Raw genomic sequence first — 18,534 nt, 5'->3', positions numbered from 1 at the left:
ACCGAACCCACGACCTCCGAATATCGCGTCCGGTGCTCTTCCAACTGAGCTACATCGGCCGCTGTCCCCGCTGCTACTTGCTTGTGTATTTATGTTGTCTGTACACGAACCTTGAGAGTGTTCGCCAGCGCCACCCACAACCATAGCGGCGGACGTGGAACGTCCGTTGTGACCGCCAGCGTCACGTAGAACGTGATCAAGAGCGAGGGCGAAAGCTGTGCTAGAACCTTCTTACGCTACCTATGGCTTCAAGACTGCCAGAACCGTGACCACCGTAAGCTACAAGCAGATGAATTAAGGGGAAATGAGGGTGCTCGTTATAATACATAAAGGAAAAAGGTCAACAGTTGGCGACGCCAAGGAAAGCTTTGGGGATGGTACTTTATGTCTTTTTTTTATTGTTGTTACTTGGATAATCGCAGAAATTAGTAATGAAATCTGTTTAGAGGAAAGAAAATTAAACACAAAGTAGAAGAAAAAACAATGCGCCGATGGTGGGAACCAAACCTACGACCTCCGAATATCGCGTCCGGTGCTCTTCCAACTGAGCTACATCGGCCGCTGTCCCCCCTGCTACTTGCTTGGGTATTTATGTTGTCTGTATACGAACCTTGAGAGTGTTCGCCAGCGCAGCCCTCAACCATAGCGGCGGACGTGGAACGTCCTTTGTTACCGCCTGCGTCACGTAGAATGTGATCAAGAGCGAGGGCGAAAGCTGGGCTAGAACCCTCTTACGCTACCTATGGCTTCAAGACTGCCAGAACCGAGACCCCCGTAAGCTACAAGCATATCAATTAAGGGGAAATGAGGGTGCTCGTTATAATACATGAAGGAAAGAAGCCAACAGTCGGCGAGGCCAAGGAAAGCGTTGGGGATGGTGCTTTATGCCATTTTTTATTGTTGTTACTTGGATAATCGCAGAAATTAGTAATAAAATCTATTTAGCGGAAAGATAATTAAATACAAAGTAGTAGAAGAAAAAACAATGTGCGATGGTGGAAACCGAACCCACGACCCCCGAATATCGCGTCCGGTGCTCTTCCAACTGAGCCACATCGGCCGCTGTCCCCCCTGCTACTTGCTTGGGTATTTATGTTGTCTGTATACGAACCTTGAGAGTGTTCGCCAGTGCCACCGTCAACCATAGCGGCGGGCGTGGACCGTCCTTTGTTACCGCCAGCGTCACGTAGAACGTGATGAAGCGCGAGGGCGAAAGCTGTGCTATAACCTTCTTACGCTACCTATGGCTTCAAGAATGCCAGAACCGAGACACCGTAAGCTACAAGCAGATCAATTAAGGGGAAATGAGGGTGCTCGTTATTATACATGAAGGAAAGAAGCCAACAGTCGGCGAGGCCAAGGAAAACGTTGGGGATGGTACTTTATGTCTTTTTTTAATGTTGTTACTTGGATAATCGCAGAAATTAGTAATGAAATCTGTTTAGGGGAAAGATAATTAAACACAAAGTAGAAGAAAAAACAATGTGCCGATGGTGGAAACCGAACCCACGACCCCCGAATATCGCGTCCGTCGCTCTTCCAACTGAGCTACATCGGCCGCTGTCCCCGCTGCTACTTGCTTGGGTATTTATGTTGTCTGTATACGAACCTTAGAGTGTTCGCCAGCGCCACCCTCAACCATAGCGGCGGACGTGGAACGTCCCTGGTTACCGCCTGCGTCACGTAGAACGTGATCAAGAGCGAGGGCGAAAGCTGTGCTAGAACCCTCTTACGCTACCTATGGCTTCAAGACTGCCAGAACCAAGGCCCCCGTAAGCTATAAGCAGATCAATTAAGGGGAAATGAGGGTGCTCGTTATTATACATGAAGGAAAGAAGCCAACAGTCGGCGAGGCCAAGGAAAACGTTGGGGATGGTACTTTATGTCTTTTTTTTAATGTTGTTACTTGGATAATCGCAGAAATTAGTAATGAAATCTGTTTAGGGGAAAGATAATTAAACACAAAGTAGAAGAAAAAACAATGTGCCGATGGTGGAAACCGAACCCACGACCCCCGAATATCGCGTCCGGTGCTCTTAAAACTGAGCCACATCGGCCGCTGTCCCCCCTGCTACTTGCTTGGGTATTTATGTTGTCTGTATACGAACCTTGAGAGTGTTCGCCAGCGCCACCCTCGACCATAGCGGCGGACGTGGAACATCCTCTGTTAACGCCAGCGTCACGAAGAACGTGATCAAGAGCAAGGGCGAAAGCTGTGCTAGAACCCTCTTACGCTACCTATTGCTTCAAGACTGCCAGAACCAAGACCCCCGTAAGCTACAAGCAGATCAATTAAGGGGAAATGAGGGTGCTCGTTATAATACATGAAGGAAAAAGGTCAACAGTTGGCGAGGCCAAGGAAAGCTTTGGGGATGGTACTTTATGTCTTTTTTTTATTGTTGTTACTTGGAGAATCGCAGAAATTAGTAATGAAATCTCTTTAGGGGAAAGATAATTAAACACAAAGTAGAAGAAAAAAGAATGTGCCGATGGTGGAAACCGAACCCACGACATCCGAATATCGCGTCCAATGCTCTTCCAACTGAGCTACATCGGCCGCTGTCCCCCCTGCTACTTGCTTGGGTATTTATGTTGTCTGTATACGAACCTTGAGAGTGTTCGCCAGCGCCACCCTCAACCATAGCGGCGGACGTGGAACGTCCTTTGTTACCGCCTGCGACACGTAGAACGTGATCAAGAGCGAGGGCGAAAGCTTTGCTAGAACCCTCTTACGCTACCTATGGCTTCAAGACTGCCAGAACCGAGACCCCCGTAAGCTACAAGCAGATCAATTAAGGGGAAATGAGTGTGCTCGTTATAATACATGAAGGAAAGAAGCCAACAGTCGGCGAGGCCAAGGAAAACGTTGGGGATGGTACTTTGTCTTTTTTTAATGTTGTTACTTGGATAATCGCAGAAATTAGTAATGAAATCTGTTTAGGGGAAAGATAATTAAACACAAAGTAGAAGAAAAAACAATGTGCCGATGGTGGAAACCGAACCCACGACCCCCGAATATCGCGTCCGGTGCTCTTAAAACTGAGCCACATCGGCCGCTGTCCCCCCTGCTACTTGCTTGGGTATTTATGTTGTCTGTATACGAACCTTGAGAGTGTTCGCCAGCGCCACCCTCGACCATAGCGGCGGACGTGGAACATCCTCTGTTAACCCCAGCGTCACGAAGAACGTGATCAAGAGCAAGGGCGAAAGCTGTGCTAGAACCCTCTTACGCTACCTATTGCTTCAAGACTGCCAGAACCGAGACCCCCGTAAGCTACAAGCAGATCAATTAAGGGGAAATGAGGGTGCTCGTTATAATACATGAAGGAAAAAGGTCAACAGTTGGCGAGGCCAAGGAAAGCTTTGGGGATGGTACTTTATGTCTTTTTTTTATTGTTGTTACTTGGAGAATCGCAGAAATTAGTAATGAAATCTCTTTAGGGGAAAGATAATTAAACACAAAGTAGAAGAAAAAAGAATGTGCCGATGGTGGAAACCGAACCCACGACATCCGAATATCGCGTCCAATGCTCTTCCAACTGAGCTACATCGGCCGCTGTCCCCCCTGCTACTTGCTTGGGTATTTATGTTGTCTGTATACGAACCTTGAGAGTGTTCGCCAGCGCCACCCTCAACCATAGCGGCGGACGTGGAACGTCCTTTGTTACCGCCTGCGACACGTAGAACGTGATCAAGAGCGAGGGCGAAAGCTGTGCTAGAACCCTCTTACGCTACCTATGGCTTCAAGACTGCCAGAACCGAGACCCCCGTAAGCTACAAGCAGATCAATTAAGGGGAAATGAGTGTGCTCGTTATAATACATGAAGGAAAGAAGCCAACAGTCGGCGAGGCCAAGGAAAGCGTTGGGGATGGTGCTTTATGCCATTTTTTATTGTTGTTACTTGGATAATCGCAGAAATTAGTACTGAAGTCTATTTAGGGGAAAGATAATTAAACACAAAGTAGTAGAAAAAACAATGTGCCGATGGTGGAAACCGAACCCACGAGCCCCGAATATCGCGTCCGGTGCTCTTCCAACTGAGCCACATCGGCCGCTGTCCCCCCTGCTACTTGCTTGGGTATTTATGTTGTCTGTATACGAACCTTGAGAGTGTACGCCAGCGCCACCCTCAACCATAGCGGCGGACGTGGAACATCCTTTGTTACCGCCAGCGTCACGTAGAACGTGATCAAGAGCGAGGGCGAAAGCTGTGCTAGAACCTTCTTACGCTACCTATGGCTTCAAGACTGCCAGAACCGTGACCACCGTAAGCTACAAGCAGATGAATTAAGGGGAAATGAGGGTGCTCGTTATAATACATAAAGGAAAAAGGTCAACAGTTGGCGACGCCAAGGAAAGCTTTGGGGATGGTACTTTATGTCTTTTTTTTATTGTTGTTACTTGGATAATCGCAGAAATTAGTAATGAAATCTGTTTAGAGGAAAGAAAATTAAACACAAAGTAGAAGAAAAAACAATGCGCCGATGGTGGGAACCAAACCTACGACCTCCGAATATCGCGTCCGGTGCTCTTCCAACTGAGCTACATCGGCCGCTGTCTCCCCTGCTACTTGCTTGGGTATTTATGTTGTCTGTATACGAACCTTGAGAGTGTTCGCCAGCGCCACCCACAACCATAGCGGCGGACGTGGAAAGTCCGTTGTGACCGCCAGCGTAACGTAGAACGTGACCAAGAGCGAGGGCGAAAGCTGCGCCTGAACCCTCTTACGCTACCTATGGCTTCAAGACTGCCAGAACCGAGACCCCCGTAAGCTACAAGCAGATCAATTAAGGGAAAATGAGGGTGCTCGTTATAATACATGAAAGAAAGAAGCCAACAGCCGGCGAGGCCAAGGAAATCGTTGGGGATGGTACATGCTGTCTTTTTTTAATGTTGTTACTTGGATAATCGCAGAAATTAGTAATGAAATCTCTTTAGGGGAAAGATAATTAAACACAAAGTAGAAGAAAAAAGAATGTGCCGATGGTGGAAACCGAACCCACGACCCCCGAATATCGCGTCCGGTGCTCTTCCAACTGAGCCACATCGGCCGCTGTCCCCCCTGCTACTTGCTTGGGTATTTATGTTGTCTGTATACGAACCTTGAGAGTGTTCGCCAGCGCCACCCTCAACCACAGCGGCGGACGTGGAACGTCCTTTGTTACCGCCAGCGTCACGTGGAACGTGATCAAGAGAGAGGGCGAAAGCTGTGCTAGAACCCTCTAACGTTACCTATTTCTTCAAGAATGCCAGAACCGAGACCCCCGTAAGCTACAAGCAGATCAATTAAGGGGAAATGAGTGTGCTCGTTATAATACATGAAGGAAAAAGGCCAACAGTCGGCAAGGCCAAGGAAAGCTTTGGGGATGGTACTTTATGTCTTTTTTTTTAATGTTGTTACTTGGATAATCGCAGAAATTAGTAGTGAAATCTGTTTATTGGAAAGATAATTAAACACAAAGTAGATGAAAAAAACAACCCGCCGATGGTGGGAACCAAACCCACGACCTCCGAATTTCGCGTCCGGTGCTCTTCCAACCGAGCTACATCGGCCGCTGTCCCCCTGCTACTTGCTTCAGTATTTATGTTGTCTATATACGAACCTTGAGAGTGTTCGCCAACGCCACCCTCAACCATAGCGGCGGACGTGGAACGTCCTTGGTTACCGCCTGCGTCACGTAGAACGTGATCAAGAGCGAGGGCGAAAGCTGTGCTAGAACCCTCTTACGCTACCTATGGCTTCAAGACTGCCAGAACCAAGACCCCCGTAAGCTACAAGCAGATCAATTAAGGGGAAATGAGGGTGCTCGTTAATATACATGAAGGAAAGAAGCCAACATTCGGCGAGGCCAAGGAAAACGTTGGGGATGGTACTTTATGTCTTGTTTTTAATGTTGTTACTTGGATAATCGCAGAAATTAGTAATGAAATCTGTTTAGGGGAAAGATAATTAAACACAAAGTAGAAGAAAAAACAACGTCTCGATGGTTTGAACCGAACCCACGACCTCCGAATATCGCGTCCGGTGCTCTTCCAACTGAGCTACATTGACCGCTGGCCCTCCTGCTAATTGCTTGGATATTTATGTTGTCTGTATACGAACCTTGAGTGTGTTCGCCAGCGCCACCCTCAACCATATCGGCGGACGTGGAACATCCTCTGTTAACGCCAGCGTCACGAAGAATGTGATCAAGAGCGAGGACGAAAGCCGTGCTAGAACCCTCTTACGCTACCTATTGCTTCAAGACTGCCAGAACCGAGACCCCCGTAAGCTACAAGCAGATCAATTAGGGGAAATGAGGGTGCTCGTTTTAATACATGACGGAAAGAAGCCTAACGTCGGTGAGGCCAAGGAAAGCGTTGGGGATAGTACTTTGTCTTTTTTTTAAGTTGTTTCTTGGATATTCGCAGAAATTAGTAATCAAATCTGTTTAGGGGAAAGATAATTAAACACATAGTAGAAGAAAAAACAATGTGCCGATGGTGGAAACCGAACCCACGACCTCCGAATATCGCGTCCGGTGCTCTTCCAACTCAGCTACATCGGCCGCTGTCCCCCCTGCTACTTGCTTGGGTATTTATGTTGACTGTATACGAACTTTGAGAGTGTTAGCCAGCGCCACCCTCAACCATAGCGGCGGACGCGGAACGTCCTTTGTTACCGCCAGCGTTACGTAGAACGTGATCAACAGCGAGGGCGAAAGCTGTGCTAGAACCCTCTTACGCTACCTATCCCTATTGCAAAAACCAGCGTCTCCAGTGCGAAACCAGTAAGATTTTCGCGCTGGTTTTGCACTGGATCTGCTGGGCACGCTGGAGGTCTGCGATATTCACTGGAGCAGTAACGGGAAGACACTGGCTGCACTGGTGCGATGGGAGAAAAGCGCTGGGATTAGACTTTTGACGCTGGGTGTGTCGCTGGCATCCGCGATGCACTGGGAGAAGCGCTGTATGCGCGCTGGGCCGCACTGGTCCCAGTGCCCCAGTATACACAATTTTAGTTTCGATACCTGGAGTCCGCCATATTGCTAGATTCCAGCGCCGCGTAGCGTCGCCGCCATTACGGGCTGTTACTGGGGCTGCGTATTGTATGTGGGGCTGCTTCGTGATACTGCGATACCTCTGAAACCGTGGCCGGAGCGAAACGCGCGAACCTGCAAGCATCTGCTGGCAACCCAAATACAAAAACATAGCAGCGGTTAGCTAAAAACCGCAACCGTTTGCGTGCTCTATGGCGCAAGCGGCAGCAAGCGGCGGTGGTCCAAGCAGCCAGCCGGCAGCTACTGTATCGACGGAGCAAACGATCATAATCGGTGAGTGTCACTGCTGCTTACTACTAAAATACTGAAAGTAAGCACTTTTTGTTAGCGGTTAGCTGACGTGCTGCGGTTTGTGTTTGCTACGGGTCACCTGACATTCAATGGAAAGAAAGACGATGGCGTCGTCGGAGCTAACTGCGCTTTCCTGAGCGACATTGATGAGTTAGCGTTCCGCACTTCCGACAGCCCGCGCACAGTTTATCTTCGGCCGCATTTCATATGTACTGCGCTACTACGCGTAATTTTTTCCTAATAGTTTATCCGAGCTAGCTTGGTCACTACGCGTGCTCTTGTGGTAACCTTCGTCTTGCGTATCCGTGCCTTTATATTGTGAAAATACTCGCCGTACCATGAAATGTGAAATTGAAAAGGACTAGATGGGATGACTCCACGCTTTCTTGCGCTGACTACACTACCGTGTCTGGTTGTAAGAGCAGTATGTATGATGATGTGTGAAAGTAAATGCTGGTTGATAGTCTGCCTAGTGATCTAAATGTGCGTACGATTGGCAGCTCCTGTCGCCTTTGCGCGACCGATTAGGTTTGTGTGCCTTGTATTCAGGCAAGGAACCGTTTCTTTTTTTTTTTTTTTTTTGCAACAGTTGCAGTTTTGAGGAGGCAGAAACAACTCCAAGATATGTCGAACTCATGACCGTACTAATATACAATTGAGCTGCGGCTGTGGTTGCATATGTGCGGGCCTTTGCAGGTATCTGTATATTAATAACCTTTAATTTTTTTTTTCAGATGGTGGCACCCATATTCATCCTCTGTTTGTTCAGCAATGGACTGATGACACCAAATTATGGCCGGACATAACAAGTGCTCATATTGTGTGCTATTTAATTAGAATGAAGGCCTGTGACCTAAAAGAGGCAGAGGCATACAAAAGCCTCGAATCCTACAATCAGCTACAGTGTGGCTGGGTGGGCCAGGTGCTGAGCCATGAAGCAGCTCCTAATATCGTATATGTGAAGGCAGATATACGTCCTTCACAGGCAGTTAACAAAAGGCCATGGTTGTCATGGGCCTGTTTACGAAAAGAGGGACAAGTGGTCACAGCTGGCTGCTCGTGTATGGCTGGAAAGGCACGAGTTTGTAGCCATGTTGGCGCCCTGTTGTGGAAGCTGGAGATGGGCGTCCAGCTAGGAATCACCGGCAGCTCTTGCACCGATAAGGCAGCGGCATGGAATCGAGGTACGAAAAGAAATGTTGAGCCGGCTCTCCTCAATTCTATGACTTTTAAACTTAAAAGATCAACGGTGGACCCCGTAAGCACACACGACCCAAGGCCGACCCGAAAGATTAAACATTTTTCGAACAAAGAAGAACTCATGGGCCATGTTGAGAAGTCACCATATGGCAAGCTTTTCAATGTTCCTGGTAAGTGCTGTTGAGATGACACATATCCATGTTAAATAAGCTGACTACTGGTGTTATAACTGTGCCTTGTTGCTCGTCAATATCAGGTAACATTGTTAATTGTCGTGTTAGGATGAGTAAGGCTTTGCAACAATGAAGGGGCAAACTGGTCAATATCACTGGCATTCATTCCTAGAAATTCAACAGCACAATGAGTACTACAAACAATGCACAGACAAGTGCAGTGCCTACTCAAGTAAATACTGATTGAAAAAAAATAGAGCATTTGTACAGCATGGAATGAGTTTGCCTCTCAGTTTGTAATAGGCAGTCATCATTTTCAGAAATGGAGCAAATGTTAATCTTCTCACCATGAAGAATCTGTTTGCGAGCATACATTCACCATAAAATCTTTTTCTGAATCTAAGCATATTCCTCTTAATGGGTGTGTGGCTAATAAGTTTTTTATTATCAGCGATACAGGACACCAGTAGCAAAATTTTAATTCCCTTTTAAGTGAAGGGAAACCACTCTTGAGTACTCTGGCTGGCTGGTAAGATTTTATTTGTTTGTATACTCCTAGGAGAGAAAGAACCCTGCTTTTCATGTAAAAAAAAAAAAAAAAAAAAAAAAAAGCTACCCGCTGGGCATTGCGGTGCTCCTTAAAAAGAGGTGATTGCATTTTATATGAAAGCTATATGTGCAGTGAAGCTATATGCTGTACAGATAAACTAAAATGGAACATATTAACAAATAGTTCGGTAAGAGTAAAAGGGATCAACATTTTGGGAATGTGTCATGTTAAGTTGATTGGCCAAATTTAGTTTACGAACCCTGAAATGTGCTAGTTACACGCTTCAGTCAAATTTTATTAAATTGGAGATATATTAGCGTTTGTGTCATCAGAACCTAATTTTCACTCCTTTGATCACTACAGTTACAAGTGAACACTGTGCCCATCCATTCTCTTTCTCGTCCTTGTTGCACTGTTTCATTTTTGGAAGTGAAGGCAGTACAATGACTGTAATATATGCAGGTGCAAGTTCATGAGCATGCCTCTCATGAAATGAAACTGGCTACTAAGCATTGTGTGGTTTCATGTGCAGGCACCCTCCTTCACCAGACACTGACAGCTACCAGAAAGAGCAAGCAGCCCATTATGGCACCAGCAACTGTCCAGAGGGTACAGGTTCCAGGTCATTCAGAAAAGGTAATGACACAAAAGTGCATGAGCCTTAGTCATGCATGGACATAACTTAAGTGCTTGTTACTTTATTTCAAATTGGAGTGCAATTTTAGTAATGATCTCAAGCCCACTGCTGAATGCAGTTTGGCAGGCTTGGAAGCTCCTTATTTACAGTAAAATAATACAGCTTTCCCGCAGTCTGCAAACCGACAAATAATGTTATGACCCTTTGATTGCTGCTTTAACTGTCAAAATCAGTCTTTCACTTAGATGCTTTGCATTTATTAATAAAAATTATCACTAGACTAACGAAGACATTGTTTTCAGGTTGCCTGCCAGCCATCAAAGAACAGTGAAGAGCCACTTAACAACGTGGAGCTGAAACAGCCTCTGGGAGACTTTGAAATTACTTTTGAAAGACCGCTCTGCAGCCTCCAGTTTGGAACTCCAGTCGGAAGTGAGCAAGTGGTTAAAAGGATTAGTATTGCGTTGACCACAGCAGAAAAAATTGAAGCTGCCACAAGACAGCAAAGACACTGCTCTGCGTGGTTTTTGCATCGAAAGGGAAGAATAACTGCTTCAGTATTTAAAGATGTTTGTCGCTCGAAGCGCTTAAACTGCACTGCTCTATTAAAGAGACTACTTAATGCTAACAGCATAACCAGCCCTGCCATGCGGTATGGCATTAACTGTGAGCCCGTTGCAAAAGAGCGTGCTCTAGCTGGTTTCAAGGCAAAGCATACAAATGGCAGGCTTGAGGATTGTGGCCTTATGATACATCCAGACTATCCCTATCTTGGCTGCAGTCCAGATGGTTTGTTGTACTGCGATTGCCACCCCACGGCACTTTTGGAAGTGAAATGCCTGTACAGCTTACGGAACACGCATCCAAGTGAAATAATTAAGGAAGGGCAAAGCAAAACAGATTTTTGTTTAGATGCAGCAGGTAGACTGAAGACATCTCATAAATACTACTACCAGGTTCAAGCGCAGCTGCACCTAAACCTGGTGGGAAGCACTGTTTGCTACTTGTACTTGCATGTGGATCAAGGTGGAGTTTTGATTCCAATTCAGAAAGATGAAGGGTTCATGGAGACCCATGTTGATACCCTTGAAAGCTTTTTTCAGAGCATAATAGTGCCTAAGCTGTAAAAGCAGGCAGCAGGGCTGGCTGTCATTTCAAGGCAGCTTTGACTATCTACCATTTAAGGGTATGACGGGACAGCGTTAATGGCTCCCATTTGCAGCTCCTCGATTATGTACATACAATTTGATACTCGCTTAACTGCTACTCTGTTATTTTATGCCTCTATTATCTCTCATATACTTATAAAATGTAAGCAATCCCATTACTTGAAAGACCAGTTGGCACAGATGTAAAGCCCCACTTTAACCAAGCCGTACAGATGTACCTGTGTGGCCTATGGGTAACATGTCTTACGAGATCCAAGGATCTGTGAAGCTGATTCCCACCCTCCCATCACAAATGAGTGCCCGAGCTCCTGCTACTCTGTACATGTTGCGGTCTCATAATGTCGCACAGTGCGACGACCAAGTAGAGCCTGGCCATGTCACCTCCGAAGTACCACCTGCCAGAGACATCAGTGTGAAGGACATATGGGTTAACCCAGGTAAAACAGGTCCGGGCTAATTGACAAGACTGCTCTGGCACAGTGGATATAACCAAGTTGATAAGCTGCCTTTCTTTTAAGAAACACACACAGTAGAAACTTCCTCATTGCAATGTGATCTCTGCGATCCTCAGCAGTTTATTGTACTGTGCAATGTTGGTCATGTCTTTTTTTAGTGCATTTTCTACTTCATGTGCATGATTTGCAATAATTGTGTCAAAGCCTAACAATGTAGGGATCACAGTTCAATCCTTATTCTTGTCTTTTATCAGAGGGCCCTTCAAGTTGCATAGCCCGGCACACACAAAAACCATCATGTTAATGTGCTTCCTTGACTTGATAGCTAAAGGTTGCTTAAAAATTCGGTACGTCTTTATCCGATTAATCGCACGTTCTACATGGATGCGCAGTGAGGCAATTCGCCTGGTTTTGGTCACTTCTTGTTCAGAAAGTTGGCTCTTTCCTGAAAGCAAAGATAAAAAAAAACTATGAGAATTATTAGAAAACCAGAGGTGAAATATAGAAAACAGTCTACATACCTTTGGTGAAGGCCGGCACATTCATGCGGATTCCTTGTGCTTCGAGATGTGGCTCGAGCTTGAATCCGCGATCTGCCATAATTTCATCACCTGGCAGTAAATAGTCCTCCACACCACACTTCCGAACAATGTACTTATCAGAGGCTCTACCGCCAAATACATCTGATACAAACATGATGAGGCCATTGGGAGCAATGACGGTCAAAAACTTTATAGTATTTGCTCCTTTATATGCGCTGTAGCTCTGCGCCCTAGCCATTAATTTTCTTGGCCTTTGCAGCCATGCCTCCGTGCAGTCAAATATGCACGTTGTGCGGTCGTAGCCATTCTTGGCAAAGCTATCTGGCATACTGTCATACACTACTGACCGAGGCAGCCAAACCACTACGTCTTCCATTACTTTAGCCAAGTTGGACAACATACTTGAGAATATTGTTGACACCGTTGAGACAGAAATGTTGAACCTTTTTGCAAGGTCCCCACAAAGGAGTCCAAGTCTGAGCCTCATAAGTGTGAGCAACAGCTGTTGTTCTAAGCTCAAGACTCCCGTTGCTTTTGTGCCATTGGCCCTCAACAATAGAACAAGTTTGTTGAAAGCATCAACATGGAGACCAGTATAGAAATGCACATCTTGTGGTGTTAAGTATTGAAAGAGAATGCTTCTCATCGTAAGAGGAATGCTTGCACCGTGTTCTGTGTAAGCATATGTGTGGTCTGGTTCCACCCATTCCCACTGTGTGGAGTTGTCGTTCATCTCCACCTGCAATAATAAACAAACTTGTATCTTGTTTCAAGAATACATTTACATGCAAGTTACCTTTTCTCTTTCCTCTTGTGGCATACTGCTGTTTCCAACAGCCACCTATTGCAAAAGAATAGCAAAAATTTAAAGCATTTCTCTGCTGCTGCGCTGTTCAAATCAAGCCACTGTAGGTTGGCTTAGTTGTTGGAAAAGTGAAGTTTGCACGAGCATTGCTTCAAAGCTATCGTCCGGGTGAGATGAGGCAGCATCAGCTTTCGGAGAGAGTTGCGAGAAGGTGGAACGGCAAGCATTTTGTCTGAAAAAGGCATTTGCAAGCTTAGACAGCATGCTACTTAATATGCAGTTTACTGCTGCAGAACAAGTTTAATTGACATGCATTCTTTAAGACAATGCAAGTAGTAAGTCTGTTGTTGCAATTTCAAGTGAATTGAGAACAGATAACTGGAAAACAGGCTGCAAGAAGCAAACTACTTGCAGACAAGCACAAGAGTGGTAAAATAGGCTCCAGGCTTACAGCATATTGTGTACCTCTTATGTTTGCATGCATGCTTACATCTGGTTCACTGCTGGTAGAAGAGTCATCTTGAGCATTGCAGGTGACCTGTGAAATAAAGTGCATTAGATGACAACTTAGCCACACAGGAATCTTCAGATCACGCATACTTACACTCTCTTCATGGTTGGAAGGCAGGCTGCACGCGTCATGTTCAATACAAACAACCTGTTAACAAAGAAGTGCATTTGTTGTGAGTCTATTTTTGCAACATGGTGCAAAGCATCAGAGAAAATGCACACTAACATTGCGTTTGCTGGTTGAGGGGAGGCTTGCTATGGGATCCTCTGAGTCAGATGAGACCTGTAATGATACATTGAACAGCAACCTTGGATTAAAATAATTCAGCATGGGATGCTTAACACGCTTCTCCATACACTTTTCATGCTTCACTAGAAAATAGCATGTTTGCTGAGGAAATTCTGGTGGGAATTGTTACATACATTTTTGTGTACCATACATGTGTGTTCCAGACATCAATCTGCGTTAGACCTCTTCAACACTGAATTCTTTTAGGAAAACTTCTTTCCCTACAAATGCTACACTGTGAGGGGAACTAACTGCTCGATGGTCTAAAATCATGCTCAAAAGCCAGTGCATTACACAAATTCCTTTTCCTGCTGTATCATGTTATCAGCATAGATGCATACCTAAATCCTGCCAATGTATCAAATGTCTTACTTAATGCCTTTGTAACCAATGCCATATTTTTTTTAATCCTGTGAAGTTGTTTGAAGCTGTGCAATTATTTGAGCCAAACATGTGGGAGTGCATTGTTTTTTTTTTTCTAAACATTGTGTTTGCTGTCTGTACTTCTGCTCACTCCTGTAGAGCAGCTCACAGTTGTTAAATGATAATAAAAGTGCATTTCTTACATTCTGCTGTGGTGTCAGCTGCTCTGTGTCAGATGAGTCAGTTGAGGCATCACTGAGGACATCTTTTCTCTAAAACGCAAAGAAAGCAAAGTGAGTTTCAGTATTTCCTTGTACAAACTCAATAGTCTGACCTTGCACTTGGCATGTGGTGGACCATGGTCATCGCGCATCAGGCGTCTGCGGCCGTAGATCACCTGTAACGATTACAACGTAACACGCTCATGTAATTCGCATGCAGAGGTAGTCAAGTTATGAAACTATAATTTTGCGTTCTCGCCAGCGTTTTAAGTTCAATCTGTGCACAACCAGCACATTTCGCACCACTGCCGATAACAAGCCTGGTGTTCGCGTAATAATAACAATAAAAAAAAACGCGCCGTAGATCCCCTGTAACAAATACAACGTAACATGCTCTTGTAATTCGCATGCGGAGATGGTCAAGTTATGAAGCTATAATTTTGCGTTCTCGCCAGCGTTTTAAGTTCAATCTGTGGACAACCAGCACATTTCGCACATGTCTTGTGATCGCTTAAAAAAAAAGTGTAAAAAAAGTACGCGCTTTCATGTACATAAATGCAGCAAACTAAACATCTCCGCCTTGCAATGAGCAAATTACATGCATTACTACACACGCAAAAGAAAGAGAGCCTCGTACTTGCCTTTCGCTCGTAGCCAAGATTTAGCATCGGTAGTGGGTTTTGCTCCGTTCGCTTGCCATCGACGAAATGCAGGGAACAGACGCGCGAGTTTGTGTTCGGGAAAAAATTCTTTCTGTTGACCAGCGAAGTCCACTGACGACTCAACTCGGGGTCGACTGGAAAGCGGTGCAATATGAACATGTCGCACCCGCACTGAGACCTGGGCGCAGCATGCTTAGCGCAAGCACTGTCGGCGATCCTTTTCCTTTTGCGCTGGTTGTTTCCACAACCCACGACTACACAATGCTGACCAGATGATGTTCGAGCCGTGAACGGCATCGCAGCATTCGTTTTGCAAAGTCTGGAAAACTGCAAGAGGTGACACACGCACGCTTCGAGCCACGAACAGAAAGCAAAACACGGTGACCGATGGCGATGTAACAGCCCACTGCCAGTCGGCAACCATGGGAAGCCGGAAAAGCACTCGGTTCGAGAGTACTCCCCTCCCTTCCCCGCCGCCCTCAGTAAAATCGTGTATAGCCGGTGCGGCCTGCGGCGTCAGCCGGAGTAGCATCCCTCAGGGGCCAACAGGGCAACAGCGTACTTTCAATCTACCATCGGGGGGCATATGAAAAATATGGTTCAAGCAAGCGCTTTTTGCTGCGACGTCGTTGCGCATTTGTAAGAAAACAAAGGCAATATCTTTTTTCTAGAGTTTCCATGTTTCGATAGGTCGTTACGAGCGTTTCGAGAGCGACAACGATCGCCGCGCCTCGATCTCATGACAGACTGACGATTAACGCACTACTAAAGCTGGAATTGAATAATGTGGGCTACCATGCATAAGCAACTTCACAGCTGATCTTAAGGGCACTCTAACACAATGATTACTGCCAAAATGTTCAATGCGGGCTCAATCGCAGGCGAGCGTAGCCTGCACCACGGCCCAGTATCAACAGCAGAAAGAAAAACTAAAACGAGGAAGAGAGTAGTTTACCGAGCGATGGGTCCATGAGAGAAAAAGCAACAACATACAGCGCTTGTAATACATAATATTTGGCGTGTTTCTCAAGCTTTCGCGCTCCTTCTTACTCTGCGTATCAAGCAGCCGAGCCCTCGGTCATCGCAACGCTTCCCGCAATGTTTACATACAAATAAAGTTTAGTTACACGCAATTAGGGTCATCGCTGCGGCGCTTGCCGGTATTGAAGCTCGGTGGCACGTTTTTCCTTGAAGGCTTCTACTAAAGCTCCGTGTTCAGCGAAAATTACGCCCACGGTAGCAGTGCACCACCCAAGAGACGGCGTTGGCAAATTTGCCAGCGATGTCAAACTCCACATGTGTAAATGATTCCAGTGCACAAAATAGCGCGCATAGGCACCCAGAACATTAGTTGCAAGTCGTGAGAGCAGACAGCAAGCTAAAATGATCAAGAAGTTGCAATTGTTAGAGCGGTAGCAATGGCCTGTAGACTGTGAAACATGAAGTCCCAACCTTATAAATGCGGGTCATGACATAAAATGCAAAAATGTTTATAGAAAACCTAGTTCTCGGCTTGGCCGAGTGGTTAGCGTGCTGAGCTAGGGATTGGTATGTAGCTAGGGACTTAGTTCGAGGCACGCTTGGTGCACTAATTTTTTTTTTACTTTTTTAGGTTTTTTTTATGTACCTAACTTGTTTCGTTACCTTTTACTTTTTAATTTTTATCCCACGCCTTTTTTTCCCGGGCGAACAGTGCCGCCAGCGCGGAGCGTCCCAGTATGCCGCGTCCCAGTATGCCGCGTCCCAGTGCGCCCAGTGTCCAGCGTCATACTGGGACCATAATCAGGTATGGCGCTGGGGCGCTGGCTCCCAGTGGCACTGGTTTTTGCAATAGGGATGGCTTCAAGACTGCCAGAACCGACACCCCCGTAAGCTACAAGCAGATCAATAAGGGGAAATGAGGGTACTGGTTATTATACATGAAGGAAAGAAGCCAACAGTCGGCGAGGCCAAGGAAAGCGTTGGGGATGGTACTTTATGTCTTTTTTTTAATGTTGTTACTTGGATAATCGCAGAAATTAGTAATGAAATCTGTTTAGGGGAAAAATAATTAAACACAAAGTAGAAGAAAAAACAACGTGCCGATGGATTGAACCGAACCCACGACCTCCGAATATCGCGTCCGGTGCTCTTCCAACTGAGCTACATCGACGGCTGGCCCTCCTGCTAATTGCTTGGGTATTTATGTTGTCTGTATACGAACCTTGAGTGTGTTCGCCAGCGCCACCCTCAACCATAGCGGCGGACGTGGAACATCCTCTGTTAACGCCAGCGTCAAGAAGAACGTGATCAAGAGCAAGGGCGAAAGCTGTGCTAGAACCCTCTTACGCTACCTATTGCTTCAAGACTGCCAGAACCGAGACTCCCGTAAGCTACAAGCAGATCAATTAAGGGGAAATGAGGGTGCTCGTTTTAATACATGAAAGAAAGAAGCCAACAATCGGTGAGGCCAAGGAAAGCGTTGGGGATGGTACTTTGTCTTTTTTTTTAATGTTGCTACTTGTAAAATCGCAGAAATTAGTAATGAAATCTGTTTAGGGGAAAGATAATTAAACACAAGTAGAAGAACAAACAACGTGCCGATGGTGGGAACCGAACCCACGACCTCCGAATATCGCGTCCGGTGCTCTTCCAACTTAGCTACATCGGCCGCGTAATAGGGTTCTAGCACCGCTTTCTCCCTCGCTCTTGATCAAGTTTTACGTGACGCTGGCGGTAACAAAGGACGTTCCACGTCAGCCGCTATGGCTGAGGGTAGCGCTGGCGAACACTCTCAAGGTTCGTATACAGACAACAATTAATACCCAAGCAAGTAGCAGGGGGGACAGCGGCCAATGTAGCTCAGTTGGAAGTGCACCGGACTCGATATTCAGAGGTCGTGGGTTCCGTTCCCACCATCAGCACGTTGTTTTTTCTTCTACTTTGTGTTTAATTATCTTTCCCCTAAACAGATTTCATTACTAATTTCTGCGATTATCCAAGTAACAGCATTAAAAAAAAGACAAAATACCATCCCCAACGCTTTCCTTGGCCTCGCCGACTGTTGGCTTCTTTCCTTCATGTATTATAACGAGCACCCTCATTTCCCCTATATATATATATATATATATATATATATATATATATATATATATATATATATATATATATAGCTATCGACGGGTGCGGGTGTGATTAGCATAGAACCTTTATGATTATTTATGTTAGCCGCAGAAAAATGTCTATAGACAACCTTGCTAGCTACAACATCGGCTGGGTTCATAAATAAATATTAGCTAGTGACCAGCTAAGGACCCAAGGAATTAATATCTTTGCCTTTAGCTCACTGTGTAGCAGTTACACTTCATCAGTCTGAATACCGGCTGCTTCATTTCTATTCCCTCTTGTGTCACCAACATTTGATAGCGTTTCTGCAACAAGGAAAGCTCATCAGGCATGACAGGTGGGTCCTCTGGAACGGCAGCAATATCGAGTGCGGTTTGATAACCCAGCTTGCAGAGCAAAGTTCCCAGAGCAGCTTGTCAATTTTTATCAGAAATAAGATGGCACGTAGCTACCCTCTACAAAACATGCCAGAATATGTGCCAGTTTTAGCCGCAAAATATTCAGAAACGAAAAAAATTGTG

At 45.7% G+C, this 18,534-nt stretch overlaps 3 protein-coding genes across 5 annotated transcripts; 1 reads left to right on the top strand and 2 right to left on the bottom strand.

The window, feature by feature from the left end:
- Window positions 1-7,079: 7,079 nt before the first annotated feature.
- On the top strand, window positions 7,080-8,970 carry LOC146193798 (uncharacterized). The gene is made up of 2 exons (XM_084602832.1): window positions 7,080-7,314; window positions 8,067-8,970. The coding sequence occupies exons 1-2, from the start codon at window positions 7,233-7,235 to the stop codon at window positions 8,714-8,716; spliced, it is 732 nt and encodes a 243-aa protein (XP_084458958.1). The 5' UTR covers window positions 7,080-7,232; the 3' UTR covers window positions 8,717-8,970.
- Window positions 8,971-10,724: 1,754 nt separating this feature from the next.
- LOC146193797 (uncharacterized) lies at window positions 10,725-12,981 on the bottom strand. Its single transcript, XM_084602831.1, has 3 exons — window positions 12,855-12,981; window positions 12,038-12,797; window positions 10,725-11,961 (listed from the first exon to the last, which is right to left on the bottom strand). The coding sequence occupies exons 1-3, from the start codon at window positions 12,876-12,878 to the stop codon at window positions 11,744-11,746; spliced, it is 1,002 nt and encodes a 333-aa protein (XP_084458957.1). The 5' UTR covers window positions 12,879-12,981; the 3' UTR covers window positions 10,725-11,743.
- LOC146193796 (uncharacterized) lies at window positions 12,970-15,368 on the bottom strand. Of its 3 annotated transcripts, XM_084602835.1 has the most exons (6): window positions 14,360-15,368; window positions 14,229-14,297; window positions 13,600-13,656; window positions 13,468-13,521; window positions 13,354-13,401; window positions 12,970-13,095 (listed from the first exon to the last, which is right to left on the bottom strand). In XM_084602835.1, exons 1-6 carry the CDS (start codon window positions 14,396-14,398, stop codon window positions 13,048-13,050), a joined length of 315 nt encoding a protein of 104 aa, XP_084458961.1. In that variant the 5' UTR covers window positions 14,399-15,368; the 3' UTR covers window positions 12,970-13,047. The 3 variants fall into 3 exon arrangements, with proteins under 3 accessions (XP_084458961.1, XP_084458960.1, XP_084458959.1); XM_084602834.1 differs by having other exon boundaries at window positions 13,354-13,521; XM_084602833.1 differs by lacking the exon at window positions 12,970-13,095 and having other exon boundaries at window positions 13,219-13,401.
- Window positions 15,369-18,534: the final 3,166 nt, after the last annotated feature.

This window comes from Amblyomma maculatum, chromosome 4, assembly GCF_055883805.1.
Source record: "Amblyomma maculatum isolate TAMU_Amacu chromosome 4, ASM5588380v1, whole genome shotgun sequence".
Classification (NCBI taxonomy): Eukaryota; Metazoa; Arthropoda; class Arachnida; order Ixodida; family Ixodidae; genus Amblyomma; species Amblyomma maculatum.
This window is presented reverse-complemented; position numbering and strand designations above follow the sequence as displayed.

Excerpts from the sequence above, each read along its gene's own strand:
- LOC146193796 (XM_084602833.1), bottom strand. The coding sequence starts at position 14,398 with ATGCGCGATGACCATGGTCCACCACATGCCAAGTGCAAG. Across the intron at positions 14,298-14,359 it reads CACCACATGCCAAGTGCAAG|AGAAAAGATGTCCTCAGTGA; the intron begins GTCAGACTATTG and ends TTTGCGTTTTAG. Across the intron at positions 13,657-14,228 it reads AGCTGACACCACAGCAGAAT|GTCTCATCTGACTCAGAGGA; the intron begins GTAAGAAATGCA and ends GTATCATTACAG.
- LOC146193797 (XM_084602831.1), bottom strand. The coding sequence starts at position 12,878 with ATGCCACAAGAGGAAAGAGAAAAG. Across the intron at positions 12,798-12,854 it reads CACAAGAGGAAAGAGAAAAG|GTGGAGATGAACGACAACTC; the intron begins GTAACTTGCATG and ends TTATTATTGCAG. Across the intron at positions 11,962-12,037 it reads TGTGCCGGCCTTCACCAAAG|GAAAGAGCCAACTTTCTGAA; the intron begins GTATGTAGACTG and ends CTTTGCTTTCAG.
- LOC146193798 (XM_084602832.1), top strand. The coding sequence starts at position 7,233 with ATGGCGCAAGCGGCAGCAAGCGGCGGTGGTCCAAGCAGCCAGCCGGCA. Across the intron at positions 7,315-8,066 it reads GGAGCAAACGATCATAATCG|ATGGTGGCACCCATATTCAT; the intron begins GTGAGTGTCACT and ends TTTTTTTTTCAG.